The sequence below is a fragment of the Lampris incognitus genome, chromosome 1 (assembly GCF_029633865.1).
Source record: "Lampris incognitus isolate fLamInc1 chromosome 1, fLamInc1.hap2, whole genome shotgun sequence".
NCBI lineage: Eukaryota > Metazoa > Chordata > Actinopteri > Lampriformes > Lampridae > Lampris > Lampris incognitus.
The window spans coordinates 56,720,366-56,736,617 of record NC_079211.1 but is presented as its reverse complement, the minus strand read 5'-3'; the positions used below and the strand labels follow the sequence as shown (position 1 = coordinate 56,736,617).

Sequence of the window (16,252 nt, the reverse complement as noted above, 5' to 3'; positions counted from 1 at the left end):
TCTCAAGACCCTTTAGTCTACAGAGATCCATCCGACAGGGTTGCCCTTTGTCTCCCCTGCTATTCATGTTGGTAATTGAACATCTAGCCATGGCCCTAAGAGCACATCCAGGAATATCAGGCATTACAACTGGGGGGATAGCTCATTGCATTTCTTTATATACGAATAATATGTTTTTCCTGACAAATTTAAAAAATAGTATTCCCAATCTGATGAGTGTAATTGAATATTTTTGGAGGTTATCTAGATATAAAATTAACAATTCCATATCAGTATTAATGTTTCTTAATAAGGAAGAAAGACACAATCCCATATTAAATACTCCATATATGACAACCTCTGAAGGTTTTAGGTACTTGGGTGTTAAAATCTCTCCTGAACTCAGTGAAATAATCCCAGAAAATCTTGACCCTCTGCTAGACAGGTGTAACTGAAGCACTGAATCGCTGGTCCAACTTGCCTATATCTATGGTCGGATGAATAAATCTAATAAAATTGACAATTCTACCCAAATTATTGTGTTATTTTCAAGCACTCCCACTGCCACTACCAAACATGACAAATTTCACAAATTATTTGGTCGATTTATCTGGAATGATAGGGAAGCTAGACTCTGGGTCCATAGGGTTAGTGGTTGTGTCAGGAAGGGCGTCCAACGTAAAATTTTGCCCAATCATTATGCGGATTGACAAGTCTGCCATCGGTGCTGTTCCCTCACAGGGTACCGATGGAAACCATCAAATCCTCTGTGGCGACCCCTTGGAAACAGGGAGCAAGCTGAAAGAAGAAGAAGAAAATAAGAAAGCTACACTCTGCCTTAAGCTATTATATCTGCCCTGTGAGAGGGGAGAGCTTCAACATCCCAATCTTAGATGGTATTATATGGTTGCCCAACTGACCTCAGCATAATATTATTTCTGTACAACAGCACCCCCAGTCTGGGTAAGCATCGAGCAGGAGTCCATTCCAGTTCTACCATTAAATGTGTGTCTATACTCATAGGATATTAAGACATTGAAGAAATGTACAAAAAATGCTTTTACAAATACAATTTCAGTTGGAAAAAGAAGAGGCTGGCAATTCCATATGTATCGGAGGAAGCATGTGGTAGTCTGCAGCCCTCCCCGGATCGGCAGAGGGGGGTGAAGAAGCAACCAGGACAGCTCGGAAGAGTGGGGTAATTGGCCAAGTACAATTGGGGAGAAAAGGGGGGGGGGAGAGTTTGGCTAGTGAATTAGGGCCCTGTTGTGGTGAAAGTGCCAGGCGCCTTTCACTGGCAGAGCGTAGTGAGTGGGAGTGAGTGTAGACCTGAATGAGGGAGTTCAGGTAGGCCGGAGCCATTTTAGTTGCTGTTTTGCATGGTTCTGTTATCTGGGTTTTCTGTTTTATTTTGAAGGCTCACCAGTCTCACCATTTCTGTTCCTGCCCTGCCTTGCTCACCTGTTCCCCATTTCCCTGATTGGCTTCCCAGCAGTTATATTCCCCCTGGTTGCCCTGTTCTCTTTGTCATTTTGTTATGTTAGCCTGGTGCTTCATGCTTTGTCCTCAAGCCTTCCTTGTCATTTGTACCTTGCCTGTTGTGTGGACTTTTGAACCCCTGTACCATAAAATCTTTGCTGTATCCAGGCCTGTCTCCGCTGTCTGCATTTGGATCCTCAGTTCACAGTAAACTGTTCCTGCTCCTAGCGTGACATTTGCGAGCATTAAGGTTTTGAGTTTGATGTGAGCAACAACTGGGAGCCAGTGGAGGGATCTGAACAGCGGAGTGACATGTGCTGTTTTGGGTTGGTTGAAGAGCAGATGTGCCGCTGCATTCTGGATTGTTTATAGAGGTTTGAAAGTGCATGCAGGGAGACCTGCCAGTAAGGAGTTGCAGTAGTCAATGCGTGATATAACAAGAGCCTGTACCAGGAGTTGTGCTACATGCTCAGACACTTAGGGTCTAATTTCCTGATGTAGTAACAGGGCAAATCGGTACAGCTGAGCTGTCGAGGCCATGTGAACCTTAAAGAATAGTTGGCCATCAATCATGACACCCAGGTTTCGGGCAGACTTTGTGGGCATGGGTTGGGTTGATCCGAGCTGTATATTGGTCTGTTGTTGTAAGGAGGGACTGGATTGGGTGACAGAGAGCCCAGTCTTGGATAGGTTAAGCTGAAGGTGGCGTTCTTTCATCCATGCAGAGATATCAGCAAGGCATGTATCGGAGGAAGCATGTGGTAGTCTGCAGCCCTCCCTGGATCAGCGGAGGAGGTGGAGCAGCGACCGGGACTGCTCAGAAAATAGGGTAATTGGCCAAGTGCAACTGGGGGAAAAAAAGGGGAAAAAAGTCACAAAAACATCAGGTTCCTGCACCTTTGTTGCTTGGTCCTTAATGACAATAATAACAATAATAATAATAACAACAGTACAGCGAATAGCAATAGGTTGATCGCTGTATCAGCAGTCGCCGTAGTAACAATAACAAGAGTAAGACACTGGATAACAAGAGGCCGATTGCTGTATCATAAATCATCCCGATAATAATAACAATAATAATAAACTTTATTTGTATAGCACCTTTCATATATAAAATGCAGCTCAAAGTGCTTTACATTAAAAACAAGGGAAACAATAAAACTCAACGACAATACAGATCAAATAAGTTTAAAGTACACAGACCTAGGCAAAAAAACAAACAAACAAAAAAACACAAAACGAGGCAAGAAATAAAACCACAGTACAAGATAAAAAATATGAGTAAAAGAAATAAAATGGAATGAATTCAAAGCAAGAGCATAAAAATGGGTCTTGAGCTGATTCTTAAAACTATCTCTGGACGTTGCTTCTCTTGTTTGTTGGGGGAGTCTATTCCAAGCTGTCGGTGCATAAAAACAAAATGCTGCCTCGCCATACTTTTTGTAGGTCATTCTAGGGACAGTGAGCAGGCCAGCACCAGAGGATCTGAGAGAGCAGCTCGGAACATAATCAGATAAGCAGTCAGACAGGTATGAGGGTGCTAAACCATGTAGAGCTTTAAACACAAGTAAAAGAACTTTAAAACCAACCCTCAATGCTACAGGAAGCCAGTGTAAAGACGCTCAAACTGGGGTCATGTGGTCTCTCATCCTGGTTTTCGTTATGACCCTTGCTGCCGCGTTCTGTACTAGTTGCAGCCTATCGATACTGTTTTTGGGTAAACCAGTAAGAGGTGCATTGCAATAGTCTAGACGCAAAGAGATAAAGGCATGCGTCACCTTCTTGGCGTCTTCCGGGGAGAGGTAGGGTCTAATTCTAGCAATATTCTATAGGTGATAAGGGGAAGTTGCTGGATAATAGCAATCAAGACAAGTCAAGTGTGTAGCCCAGAAGCACTAAAGTAGTTTCAGCGGGCTTTCCAGTCAGTGATATGACACCCACTATCATAAGACCCTTGGACCCGGGTGAGGAAAAGCTCACAAGAAATATCTTGTCAGAAAAAAATGGGAGAAACGTCAGGAAGAGCAACAGAGGAGGGATCCCTCCAGCAGGATGGACAGACATGCAATAGGTGCTGAATGCACAGAGTAGAGAAGAAGGATAAAGTTACATGTATAGCCAGTGATTATGCACAGCGTGAGGTAATGTGGAATACATACAGTTAATACACAGAGTACAGCAAAGCTAATGTAGATGTATTAGCTTATAAATGTTGCAAGGGGAGAGTGTAAAGCAACAGAAATGAATCTGGCATCATCCAGGACAACGTCAGGCACACCCACTGATGCAGTCAAGGGCTGGCGGGACCCCATGCCGCAAAACAAGTTCTGCTCAGTGGAGCCCCTGAGAGAAAGTAGACTTCACGTGTACGCAGGAAGCAGACTCGGACACACCATTCACACAGGGAGAAAGACGACGCGAGGGATGTTGAGAGCGATGCAGACTAGTCATAGCCAAAACAAATGATACGAAAGCAATGCTGAAAAAAATAAAACAACACAAACAATGGCTTCAATCTCCAGGAGGATGGGACTGTGAGCAGGTAGATGACAAGATGCAGTGCAATGTTGTCAGACAGTTCAGAGACAGAGAGAGGGAAACCGATCCCATGGTCATCAGAGCACCCACAGAAGAAGAACCTTGGTCCTGAATGAGAGAGAAAAAAAAGGAGCGTCAAAGAAAGACAAAGAAGGGGAGAGAGAGAGGGAGACAGGCCCACAACATGGGCACTCATATGATCATAACTGTCAGAGACACAAACAGAAGGTAAGAATGATGCAGTTTTTTTCAGGGAGGGTTTAGGATTACTCATGTTGGCAGGACAGGACTAAGAGATTATTGCGAGGACCATCCATCCATCCATCCAGCCATCCATCCATCCAGCCATCCATCCATCCAGCCATCCATTATCCGAACCGCTTATCCTGCTCTCAGGGTCGCGGGGTTGCTGGAGCCTATCCCAGCAGTCACTGGGTGGCAGGCGGAAGGAGACACCCTGGACAAGCCGCCAGGCCATCACAGGGCCCACACACACACACACACACCCACACACCCTTATTGCTAGGACCTAAAGTCCTAAATACATTTAGACTGAGACCCTCCAAAAAGAGAATAATTGTGGCAATGCTCAGAGGGAAGTCATATTAACAAACAACTGAAACCACCACTTGAAAGATAGTGAGAACGATGGGTTTTTGAGTTTAGATTTGAAAGATTCTGTAGAATCACACTCGGGGAAACTGTTCCAAAGAAGGGGGGCGCACTATGAAAATGCTCTTGCCACCTCCAGGCTTTTTTTTTATAACTCTGGGGACAAAGGGGAGTCCTGCACCTGGAGAACAGAGAGCACGAGATGGTTCATAGGGCTGTATAATACCTGACAAATATGAAACGGTAAACCCATCAAATATTCTATAGGCCCTTTAAAGTCGGATGTAGCATGAATAGGGAGCCAGTGAGGGGAGGATATAATTGGTGTGATATGATCAGATATTCTAGATGAAGTTGATATTCCAGCAGCATTTTGAATCAATTGAAGGTTATTAGTACTAGAGTATGGCACGCTGAAAAAAAGGACATTGCAGTAATCTCATCTAAATAAAGCAAAAGCATGAATCAGTGTCTCAGGATCAGCCAATAGACTGAATTTTACAATTTACAATTTCATTTAGCAGACACTTTTATGCAAAGCGGCGTACAGCCGAGAGTTAATACAACACAAGCAAGGATCTAGTCAGGAGAGGAGAACTCAAGTAAGTGTCAAAAAAAGTATGTTCAAGTCCGATAGGACATAAGTGTCAACAGGCAGTGCACAAAGGCAAAGGTGCATAGAATTTAATTTCTTTTTTTATACCATCAGGTGTGGAGGTGTTGGAGAAAGAGCTGGGTCTTTAGCTCCTTCTTAAAGATAGAGAGGGACTCAGCGTATAGAATAGAGTTTGGTAACTCGTTCCATCACCAGGGAACTACAGAAAGAAGAGTCTGGCTAGTGACTCAGGGCCCCGTTGTAAGTGCCAGGCGTCTTTCATTGGCAGAGCGTAGTGAGCGGGACTGAGTGTAGACAGACCTTAATGAGGGAGTTCAGGTAGGCGGGAGCCGTTTTAGTTGCTGTTTTAGCAATATTTTATAATATGTGGGGAAAAAACAGTCTTGGTGGTTTCTCCATTTGAAATTGAAAAAAAATTATCAAAAATAACACCAAAAATGTTGTCTGCGTAATTTTGGAAGATCACGCAGTTGTCAAGAGATACCCTTACTTTATCAGGTAAGGTGACTTTGTCTAGCGGGGCCAGTAAGCAGCATCTCAGGGTTTTTTTTTTCCAGAATTAAGTGATATGACGTTAGATGACATGCAGTTTTTCATTGCAGATAGGCATGCCTCCAAATTTCTGATGTGGGAGTGATTGTCCGACTTTACGATTCACAGTGTTAGCAGTGAAAATCAATTTCATAGCTGCATATAATTTGGCCAAGATGTGAGATGTAAAGAGAGAAAAGCAAAGGACCAAGAATTGAGCCTTGGAGTACACCATATTTCATGGCAGAGAATTTAGATGTAGCATTACCATTGAAGACACTGTGTTCTATTAGATAAGTAAGTCAGAGCCAGACCTGAAAGGCCTATGTAATTGTCAAGGTGGTCTAAATGTTGTCAAAAGCTGCGCTAAGGTCAATTAACAGTAGCACGGAGGTGGAATAAAAATCCATAGCAAGCATAAGTTCATTCTTTTGTGAGTGCAGTTTCAGTGGCATAACAGACTCTGAACACAGATTGAAATGATTCTAAGTGTTTTTAGAAAGATAGACCAAAAGTTGTTTCACTATAGACAACTCTTTCCAAAGTTTCTAAAGGTAGGCTGGGTATTGGTCTATAGTTATTGAGAACCCCTGGATCAAGGTTTGGTTTCTTTAAGAGAGGTTTAACTATGGGAGTTTTAAAAGTGGTAAGAACAATGCCAGTGGTAGAGATTAAATAATATTTTATTATTGCCTGTCCCAGGAACAGCAGAGTTGGTCAAGGAAGGAAGTAGGCTGCTAACAGCAGGTTGCACAAGGTTTAAAGCAGCGTTTCTCAAAGTGTGTGGCGCCCCCCCCCCCCCCCCCCCCCCCGAGGGGGGAGATGTCACCAGGGGGGAATGTAGTGCGGAACTACTGTTTTGATGTCGGAATCTTTTTCACGACGGAACAATCGACAAAACATACTTTCATGAGACGGAGTGTAGGTTGACAGAACGGAGAGATGTTTGACAGGGAGAAAGACAGGCGATGCTTCCGAGACAAACAAGACAAAGTGCTTAGCTGACAGTCATCAACCAAAAACCAGGTTAAGAAAATATGATGGAGCCTGTCTTGCTCTTGGGTTCACAGTGAATGTGGTGGGAGATGAGGAGAGACCAGTGTGTATTTTATGAGAAAAAGCTACATCAGGGAGTTGTGGCTATAGAAATTATGTGGGTATGATGTGAAATCTTATCAAATATTGAACATTAATAATGTTATTCAAAAGCCTTACCTATTATAAAGTGGGCCTGCAGGCGTGCACCTTGCAATCATAGATTGGTCTTGTTGCTATCAGCATCTGAGCAGATACTATCAGCATCTGCTATCATTTCAGGTATTTGTCGGTCTATTGCCATGATGACAAACCCAAACACAACAGCCGGACATTGTCTCTCTTAAAGTTTAAGAAAAGTATTGTAATGACCACGGATGTGTAGACTCGCTAGCCCTTGGCTAACGGGACAGACCCTTTAGTTGGCTGGTTAATGTAGTCGCCCGTGGTGCGGGAGACCTGGGTTCGCATCCCGGCTGCGGCGGTTCCTGGGCTCCCCCCTGAACTCGCTACAATATGTTGTATGAACTGAGTATGTTCCTATTGCCCTGATCTCCTTCATGATAAAGCTTCGCTTCCGTTTCCACAGTTTGCATGCATGTTGCTCACGAGCGGGTCTAGCACCGAACAGTCAAATCAAGTTGACGCACCACCAGTCAAAAAACATCAGCCTACTTGCCGAAGCACATCTTCCCAACCGTGATGGCTGAAAGTCACATTTTTTATTTCAAGGAATATTTCATGTGGTAGTGTCATAGAAATAAAGAAATGAATGAACAAATACATATGTCATGCCACATTAAAATATTTATACTCACATTTCAGTGTATTATGTATTTATTATCACACTACACAATGTTTATTTAGGTCTGGAATATTCCTCGGTAAATGGACTATAGTACTCTGCTGAAATCTAATAATATAATATAAGTGTATATTATAATAATATAATAACATTATGATGTATTATTATATTACAATAATATTATTATAAGTATAGCTGTCTAAAGGATTTTGTGTGTGTGTGTGTGTAGGTTCCAGTTCATAGTTCCACAGCAGTGGCAGAAGAACAGGCCAGTATGTATCCACCTGGCTGGGACTGGAGACCATGTAAGGACCCAAACCTTCCCTTTATTTCCTCACAACCATTTTAGTCATTGAACTGAGAAAAGACAATGTGCATCAGTATGCACCAGTTTGCTCCAGAATGGTGTGGTTGCTAACGCCCTGGCCCTTAGGACCTTGTCGGAGCCCAGAACAGAAAAGATAAGATGTACTTTTATCAATCACTATGGGGAAATTCAACTTCTGCATTTAACCCATCTCAACACAAACTAGAATCAGTGGGCCGCCGTGTCGCTAGAATCAGTGGGCATCCATGTAGCTAGGAGCAGTGGGCAGCCATGTAGCTAAGAGGAGTGAGCAGCCGTGTAGCTAGGAGCATTTGGCAGCTGTGTAGCTAGAAGCAGTGCGCAGCTGTGTAGCTAGAAGCAGTGGGCAGCCATGTAGCTAGGAACAGTGGGCAGCCCTGTAGCTAGGAGCAATGGGCAGCCCTGTAGCTAGCAGCAGTGGGCAGCTGTGTAGCTAGAATCAGTGGGCAGCTGTGTAGCTAGGAGCAGTGGCCAGCCGTGTAGCTAGGAGCAGTGGGCAGCCGTGTAGCTAGGAGCAGTGGGCAGCCATGTAGCTGAGAGCAGTGGGCAGCTGTGTAGCTAGGAGCAGTGAGCAGCCATGTAGCTAGAAGCAGTGGGCAGCCCTGTAGCTAGCAGCAGTGGGCATTCCTGTAGCTAGCAGCAGTGGGCATTCCTGTAGCTAGCAGCAGTGGGCAACTGTGTAGCTAGAAGCAGTGGGCAGCCATGTAGCTAGAAGCAGTGGGCAGCCCTGTAGCTAGCAGCAGTGGGCAACTGTGTAGCTAGCAGCAGTGGGCAGCCATGTAGCTAGGAGCAGTGGGCAGCCCTGTAGCTAGCAGCAGTGGGCAGCTGTGTAGCTAGGAGCGGTGGGCAGCTGTGTAGCTAGGAGCAGTGAGCAGCCATGTAGCAAAGAGCAGCTGGACAGCCGTGTAGCTAGGAGCAGTGAGCAGCTGTGTAGCTAGAATCAGTGGGCAGCCGTGAAGCTAGGAGCAGTGGGCAGCCATGTAGCTAGGAGCAGTGGCCAGCCGTGTAGCTAGGAGCAGTGGGCAGCCGTGTAGCTAGGAGCAGTGGGCAGACATGTAGCTGAGAGCAGTGGGCAGCTGTGTAGCTAGGAGCAGTGAGCAGCCATGTAGCTAGAAGCAGTGGGCAGCCCTGTAGCTAGCAGCAGTGGGCATTCCTGTAGCTAGCAGCAGTGGGCATTCCTGTAGCTAGCAGCAGTGGGCAACTGTGTAGCTAGAAGCAGTGGGCAGCCATGTAGCTAGAAGCAGTGGGCAGCCCTGTAGCTAGCAGCAGTGGGCAACTGTGTAGCTAGCAGCAGTGGGCAGCCATGTAGCTAGGAGCAGTGGGCAGCCCTGTAGCTAGCAGCAGTGGGCATTCCTGTAGCTAGCAGCAGTGGGCAACTGTGTAGCTAGAATCTGTTGGCAGCTGTGTGGCTAGGAGCAGTGGGCAGCCGTGTAGCTAGGAGCAGTGGGCACCCCTGTAGCTAGCAGCAGTGGGCAGCTGTGTAGCTAGGAGCGGTGGGCAGCTGTGTAGCTAGGAGCAGTGAGCAGCCATGTAGCAAAGAGCAGTGGACAGCCGTGTAGCTAGGAGCAGTGAGCAGCTATGTAGCTAGAATCAGTGGGCAGCCGTGAAGCTAGGAGCAGTGGGCAGCCATGTAGCTAGGAGCAGTGGCCAGCCGTGTAGCTAGGAGCAGTGGGCAGCCATGTACCTAGGAGCAGTGAGCAGCTGCCATTGTGTGATCTTTATGACTGATCCGTCAGTTATTTTCCATACTTCTACATATGTTAAATTCTTGTTTTTCTGTCTGTAGTTTTTCTGGCGACGTCGGACCCTGATGGCGAGACCGATGATCAAGGAGACAGGAATGGCGTCACTGCTGCTTGAAAATCCTTATTATATCCTTTCATGTAAATGACGTCACTGGTTTTTTTCCATTTGTCCAAGGTGTTAAGACTCTGTGGTACATTTTTTGACATCTATTAGAAATGAGAAAAAATGGACACAATACAAAAAAAGGTCTAAAATCAAAGCTAAAAATGTTAAAAGGCCATACTGCGACTTCATAAAGTATGCAGTGTACAAGGTTTTCGCGTTACACTGATTGAAGAAAACGTCCTCCCACGTAGCTTATATTCATGTTTGGGGTGCATTTCAACATGTTTTTTTCAATTTGTGAAAAATACAGTGAGTGTGGCTCAAACAGCAAAATAAGTATAAACCAGGTGTCTGGGTAGCGTAGCGGTCTATTACGTTGCCTACCAACACGGGGATCGCTGGTTCGAATCCCCGTGTTACCTCCGGCTTGGTCGGGTGTCCCTATAGACACAATTGGCCATGTCTGCTGGAGGGAAGCCGGATGTGGGTGTGTGTTCTGGTTGCTGCACTAGCGCCTCCTCTGGTGGGTCAGGGCACAGGTTCGGGGGGGGACTGGGGGGACTAGTGTGATCCTCCCACGTGCTACGTCCCCGCTGGTGAAACCCCTCACTGTCAGGTGAAATGCGGCTGGCGCCTCCTCATGTATCAGAGGAGGCATGTGGTAGTCTGCAGCCCTCAACAAGTAGTACCGGCTGAAGCATGCGGGAAGGCGGAGCTGGACGTCCAGCCCCGGCCACCTCCATTATGTCACCGTGCTTTTGATTTGGCGTTTTGCTGGCAGAATTATCTTTGTGTTGCAGAACAAACCGTGGAACTCTCTTAGGCTTATGGTGAACATAAACATTATTTTCTGCATAAATCGCCATCACAGGCAATCTATTGTGGGCGGGGCGGGACCTGTGGGCGGGGCTGGACATCCAACTCCGCCTTCCCGCAGGCGGCAGCCATTACCTTCTTACCGTCCCCGGATCGGCAGAGGCGGTGGAGCAGAGACTAGGACGGCTCGGAAGAGGGGTAATTGGCCAGTGCAACTGGGAGAAAAAGGGGGAACATCTGAAAAAAGAAACCACAAAAAAAACATAAACAACACAAAAGCACAGTTAGTTGTTAAAATGGGTTTCACAGAGGTTCTGAGGTTAAGACCTCTGTCTGGCTCGTATGTTGTGTCCCTGGTTGATTTGGTTGTAAATTACCATGTGGACTGGTGCAGCTTTGTGGGAGTCTACTTTGAGCTCTTTTTTGCCTGTTCAGTTTTTTTGTTTATGTAGGGTTTTTTTATTGTTAACATTCATCTCTTGTGACGCGACATATTTGCACATGTAAGCAGTGTCCAGATAGATCCTCTGTACTTCCTTGACTTGTGCCGTACATGGCTACCGCAAACCCAAAGACCAGCGGTAAGTCAGCCCATGTGCAACACTTTGAAAATAGTTTAGGAAACATTTAAAATCTCAGAAACACGTGACGTATGACATGCTGAAGTACCGCAGTGAAAGATTTGTGAGTTTGGACCGCCGAGTTCATGTTGCAGTGAAACAGTCGTGATTATATATTATATATAATAATTACATATAATTATATATTATATGTAATACAGCCATGAGTTTGTGCAGAAGTTTGTGAAATTCATGTCTTTATTTAGATATGTTTGAATAGCAGCAGATCTTGCATTATTACACCTGAGTGATAAATTAGAATTTACTAAATATTTATTTTACATAAAACATGTTTGGAAGCATTATAAGTTTATATAAGCTATATAGGTTTAATTTATTATTATTATTTTACATGTACACCAAGAGCCACCGACTGTTTACAAGTGTGCTTCCTCATTAATTCAACAGCATGTTGCCATGTCATTGTGGATTATGGGTGTTTTAGGCGGTCCAGTCTTAAGAATGTCTCGGATCTGTTTGTAATGGGCGGAGCTTTGATCCTGGAGTCCGCTGCACTTCTACACTGGCTGGAACGGGAAGGCTATTGGCCACTGGGAATGACCGGCATCTCCATGGGGGGATATGTAAGTCGGGGGGAAAGAACATGTGGGAAGGCGGAGTTGGATGTCCAGTCCCGCCCACATCCATTGTCACCATGCTTTGTTCCCCAGCCCACTTCGATTACTCACCGTGCTTCTGATTTGGCATTTTACTGGTAGTCATTATGAGACCACATATACATACTGCGTTATCTGTCTTTTTAATACAGTATCTCTGGTTTAATGAGCTTTTAGATTTCTGTAGCGAGGCAATTTAACACTCACCGACATAATGTGAGTTTCTTCTTCCAGCCTCCTTTTTAACCCGGAACCGGAAAAGGGAAAAGATCACGTGAATCCTAAAATTATGGATTTTGGATAAATTACAAAAATAAGTTCTGTAGCGAACAAAGGCTTATAATGTTAACACGTTTTGTTCGAGATAATCCCCACAAATCAACCCACTTTTTAACGAATTTTCATCCACACAGGTAACTACTAGAAGTTTGAAGCAGATAATAGCTTCAAACTTAACAGTCGTGACGTTAATGGCCAAAATTTGTGTTGCAGAACAAAACGTGAAACTCGTTGTCAATCTGTTGTGGGCGGGGCTGGACCAGTGGGCGGGACTGGACGTCCAACTCCACCTTCCCGCAGGCTGCAGCCATTAACTTCTCTAAAAAAAAACTATAAAATGCACACATGTTGAAGTGAAGCGGCAGCAAAAGAAGAAGAGTAAAGAGGAGAAGGTCGTCACACTGATGTAGAAGTGTTTCTCAGAACACTTTTCTACATCAGGTTTAGTTAATGAGCTTCTGCATCATAGCTGAGTGTACACAGACCCTCTTCTCTGTTTATGTGAAGTACTACAGCAACACACTGAACCACTGTGAATACTATTGGCTTTACATTTTCATTTTTAATACATACGTTTAACCCAACCCTGGCAAAATGTTGCAATCTAGGCACCAACTTTCATCACCGCTGGGTCGTCTTCACTTTGTGTCCTTTTTTTAAATCTTATATATACAAACAAAACATTGTACATAAGTAATGCATGGTAATATGGGTCTAATATTTCTTGAAGTATTTATTTCCCTTCATATTACTGATATAAAGAGGTTTGTGTGTCTGTGTGTGGAATGTGTTCGCATCCAGATGGCATCCCTGGCAGTGACTAACTGGCCTAAACCCATCCCTCTGGTTCCCTGTCTGTCCTGGTCCACGGCATCAAGTGTCTTCACCACGGTAAGTTGCAGTCACACACCAAATGTCCACCCTGTCACTAAACATGGTGGAGCTTATTCTGCTAACTAAGCTATGACACAAAAACGTTCAACACTTCAAGATCAACACACATGTTTCGTACCTGTGTGAGCTAAGCTGTTAAATGAAAAGTCAACATTTCAACAATTAAACACACTTCAGATATGTGCAAAGGGAGAAATAGGGTCTTATTGTAAGGTTGGCAAGCCTACTCTAGTCCATGGGCCAGAGCCCAAAATTTCCTATTTCGGTACACTCAAGGTGGCAAAACTTACTTATAATTTTTGAAAGGATCCATGTCTGTAGATGATATTTTGGTATGATAACCATTCCTGAGTGGCAGCTGTATCACAGTTATCAGCTCATGAAGTTAACCACCCGCTAAACTAAATTGCATTTTAGACGCTGCTGCATATCCTGGTTTAGCCTCATGGTCAGGACATTTTTCAGTGTTCTATAATATTGTCTTTGGTATCATTTTAAAGGGGACCTTCTTAGCTTTCATTCAAGCCCTGTTGTGGATATTTCTCACAAATATAGAGGTCACTTGAGCTCTTCAACCCGTCAATAACACACATCTTTCTGCAATGTTCGCCTAAACTATATACTTTCTTTTAGCCCTGTGGCATCTAGGAATATCAGGGACACAAAACACAAAAACTGGAATACTCACAGGACTGTAAAGATTCAGGAAATGTATAATATACCCATACTATTTCATTGTGTGAGGTGATTGTGAACCTTAAATTAGAAGGGCATTATTACTAAGAAACTAACTAGACCAAAGCCAGTTAGTCCATGGGTCAGACCAGATATCGATATCACCCAAGGTGACACAACTTCACTGGTGCCATTTTATTTGGTACACTAACAGAAGTAAAATAATACATGATAACCTTTCCAAATGAGCAGCTATTTTATTTTTCTTTCAGGAAACCTGTTTCTGTGCCTCTCACGATTGTGTATTTGCCCAGATTTTTACAAATATAGCATTTCAACACCCCTTGTACTGATTAGCCTAGCTTAAACTCTGGGACAGTTCTTAGTTGGCCAACAACCAAGGATAACCAGTACTGTGTACTTCCATTCATTGTGCTAAGCTAGGCTAACGTGCAGCCAGATAGCTTTCTACTAAACACATATAGAGGAAACTGGTATCTATCTTCTTGTCTCACTCTGGAGAAGATTGTAAGCTAATTTCCCATAATGTTAGCATGTTCTTTTAATGTATATGTTAATATGATTAGTTAAAGTGGCTACGAGGAACTTTCATCTTGTGTTGATTTTAGCGGCCTCATGTGGACAAAATACAGCTGTTGCATAGCAACTAGGTAATGTATCTATTTGTGGCTATGTAAGATAAATAATGGTAATATGACGCTGGTGAAGCAAAGTAAACTTTGTTTTAGTAGTGTTCATACACCTAAGTTACATGTATTTGTTTGTATGTGGCAGGTGAAAACTGACTGAATATGGCCACTGGTGAACAAGCAAGTTTTTACCCAATACCAAAGCGCCCATGGGTGGAGTGCATTATCCACTGTTCTGATGATACAGATAAGCTGGTTTCACTACAAAGTGTCGACTCATGGAGAACTCTGCTCAGGGCAGCTCAGATACGAAATCATGCACCAGTTTTGAAACTGGCAAAAGACATTCCTGAGGGACAGATTCCAGCAATCTACTACCACAGAAAGTGTCGCAGTATCTTCACTATGAAGCAAATTCTTGATGGCCTCCTTGCAAAAGAAAAGAAAAGTTGTGTCTCTGCTGAAGAGAAACAATCTAAGAGAGTAGCTCGACATGCTCCAAGTACATCTAGGACTTATGATGCAGAGTGCATATTTTGTCAGAAAAACAGCAAATATTCCAAGAGACAGAATACGAGAGAAGTACTGGTGCAGTGTCGAGAACTGCGAGCTGATGCAAAGATCAGGAGTGCAGCCACAAAGAAAAGGGACAGCAGAATCCTTGCTATTGTGAGTAGAGACCTTGTAGCAGCTGAAGGGCACTACCACAGGTCATGCTATAGACTTTACACCAAAGAAGAGGTTTCCAAAGGAGAGGTTGCCAGCAATGAAGATGATGATGCTGCAGCCCAGTATGAAGCTGCTGTGAATAAGGCATACAATGAGCTGTTCCTCTTCATCAGGATGGAGCTTTTTGGCAATCCTCAAGTGATGACAATGACTGATCTCTCTTCTAGACTGGTAGCTTCAATGAACTCCCAAGGCATTGCCCAAGTCAAGGAATCAACCAAGAAGCACATAAGGCGAAACCTGGAGAGTGAGTTTGCTGGAGCCTTGCAGATATTCCCTGATGAGAAAGGAAAATTCCTCCTCTATCCCGATAACTTGTCCAAGAGGGAACTTGCCAAAGAAAATCAGTCTCTCAAAAGGGAGCTGCAGACCCTGAAAAGTGTCAGTGCACAAGATGTTATAGCCAAAGCAGCCATTAAATTGAGAGCAGACATTAAAAGTCAAGATGTTCCTCAAACCTGGCCGCCTGAAGTCAAACCAGAAGCAGAATGTCCTACCATTCCAGAGTCGCTCATTATCTTCCTGTACTCTCTACTCACAGGCTCAAATGATCCTGATCATGCATCCCAGAGAGTGCAGTGCCTTCTGCAGTCATTTGGCCATGACATAGTATATGCAGTGACATGTGGAAATACCAAGCCTTCCAAGCACATTGTTCTGCCATTCAGTGTCAAATCGTTGACAGGAAATGTAGAGTTGATAAACATCCTCAACCGACTTGGTCACAGTGTGTCCTATTCACAGATGGAAGAGATCAACACTGCCCTGTGTCTCCAGAAACTCTCATCATCAGGGAGTGGCATTGCCCTTCCAGCTAACATCCATCCTGGCATATTCACAACTTTAGCCTGGGACAATATCGACCATCTTGAAGAAACTGTCAGTGGTGAGGGAACATCTCACAGAGTCAATGGGATTGCTGTGCAAGCAAAGCCAGTCAACCCACTTCCTGTCCAACCCATGCCCACTGTTCCCAAAACAAAGAAGAGAAGCATTGATGGACCCCCACCAATGTTACCAACTTACAATGCTGGACAACGGGTAGGGCCACCACAAAGCAAAAAGTCAGATGCCGATACTGCAGCCAATACTAAGCTTGCCAGAGAGAAAAACCTTCTTTGGGTCCTAGCACGCATGTCACAACAAGAAGAACAGTCAGTCAGCAGCTGGACAGGCTTCA

At 44.3% G+C, this 16,252-nt stretch overlaps 1 protein-coding gene across 1 annotated transcript in view; it reads left to right on the top strand.

Moving 5' to 3' along the window:
- The window catches only part of abhd18 (abhydrolase domain containing 18), a 72,865-nt gene that overhangs the window by 22,820 nt on the left and 33,793 nt on the right, over positions 1 to 16,252 (top strand). The window contains exons 5-9 of the mRNA XM_056287231.1: positions 7,825 to 7,900; positions 9,728 to 9,814; positions 11,164 to 11,189; positions 11,674 to 11,812; positions 12,926 to 13,015. Coding sequence (XP_056143206.1) covers positions 7,825 to 7,900; positions 9,728 to 9,814; positions 11,164 to 11,189; positions 11,674 to 11,812; positions 12,926 to 13,015 — 418 coding nt within the window. The remainder of the gene's footprint in view (positions 1 to 7,824; positions 7,901 to 9,727; positions 9,815 to 11,163; positions 11,190 to 11,673; positions 11,813 to 12,925; positions 13,016 to 16,252) is intronic.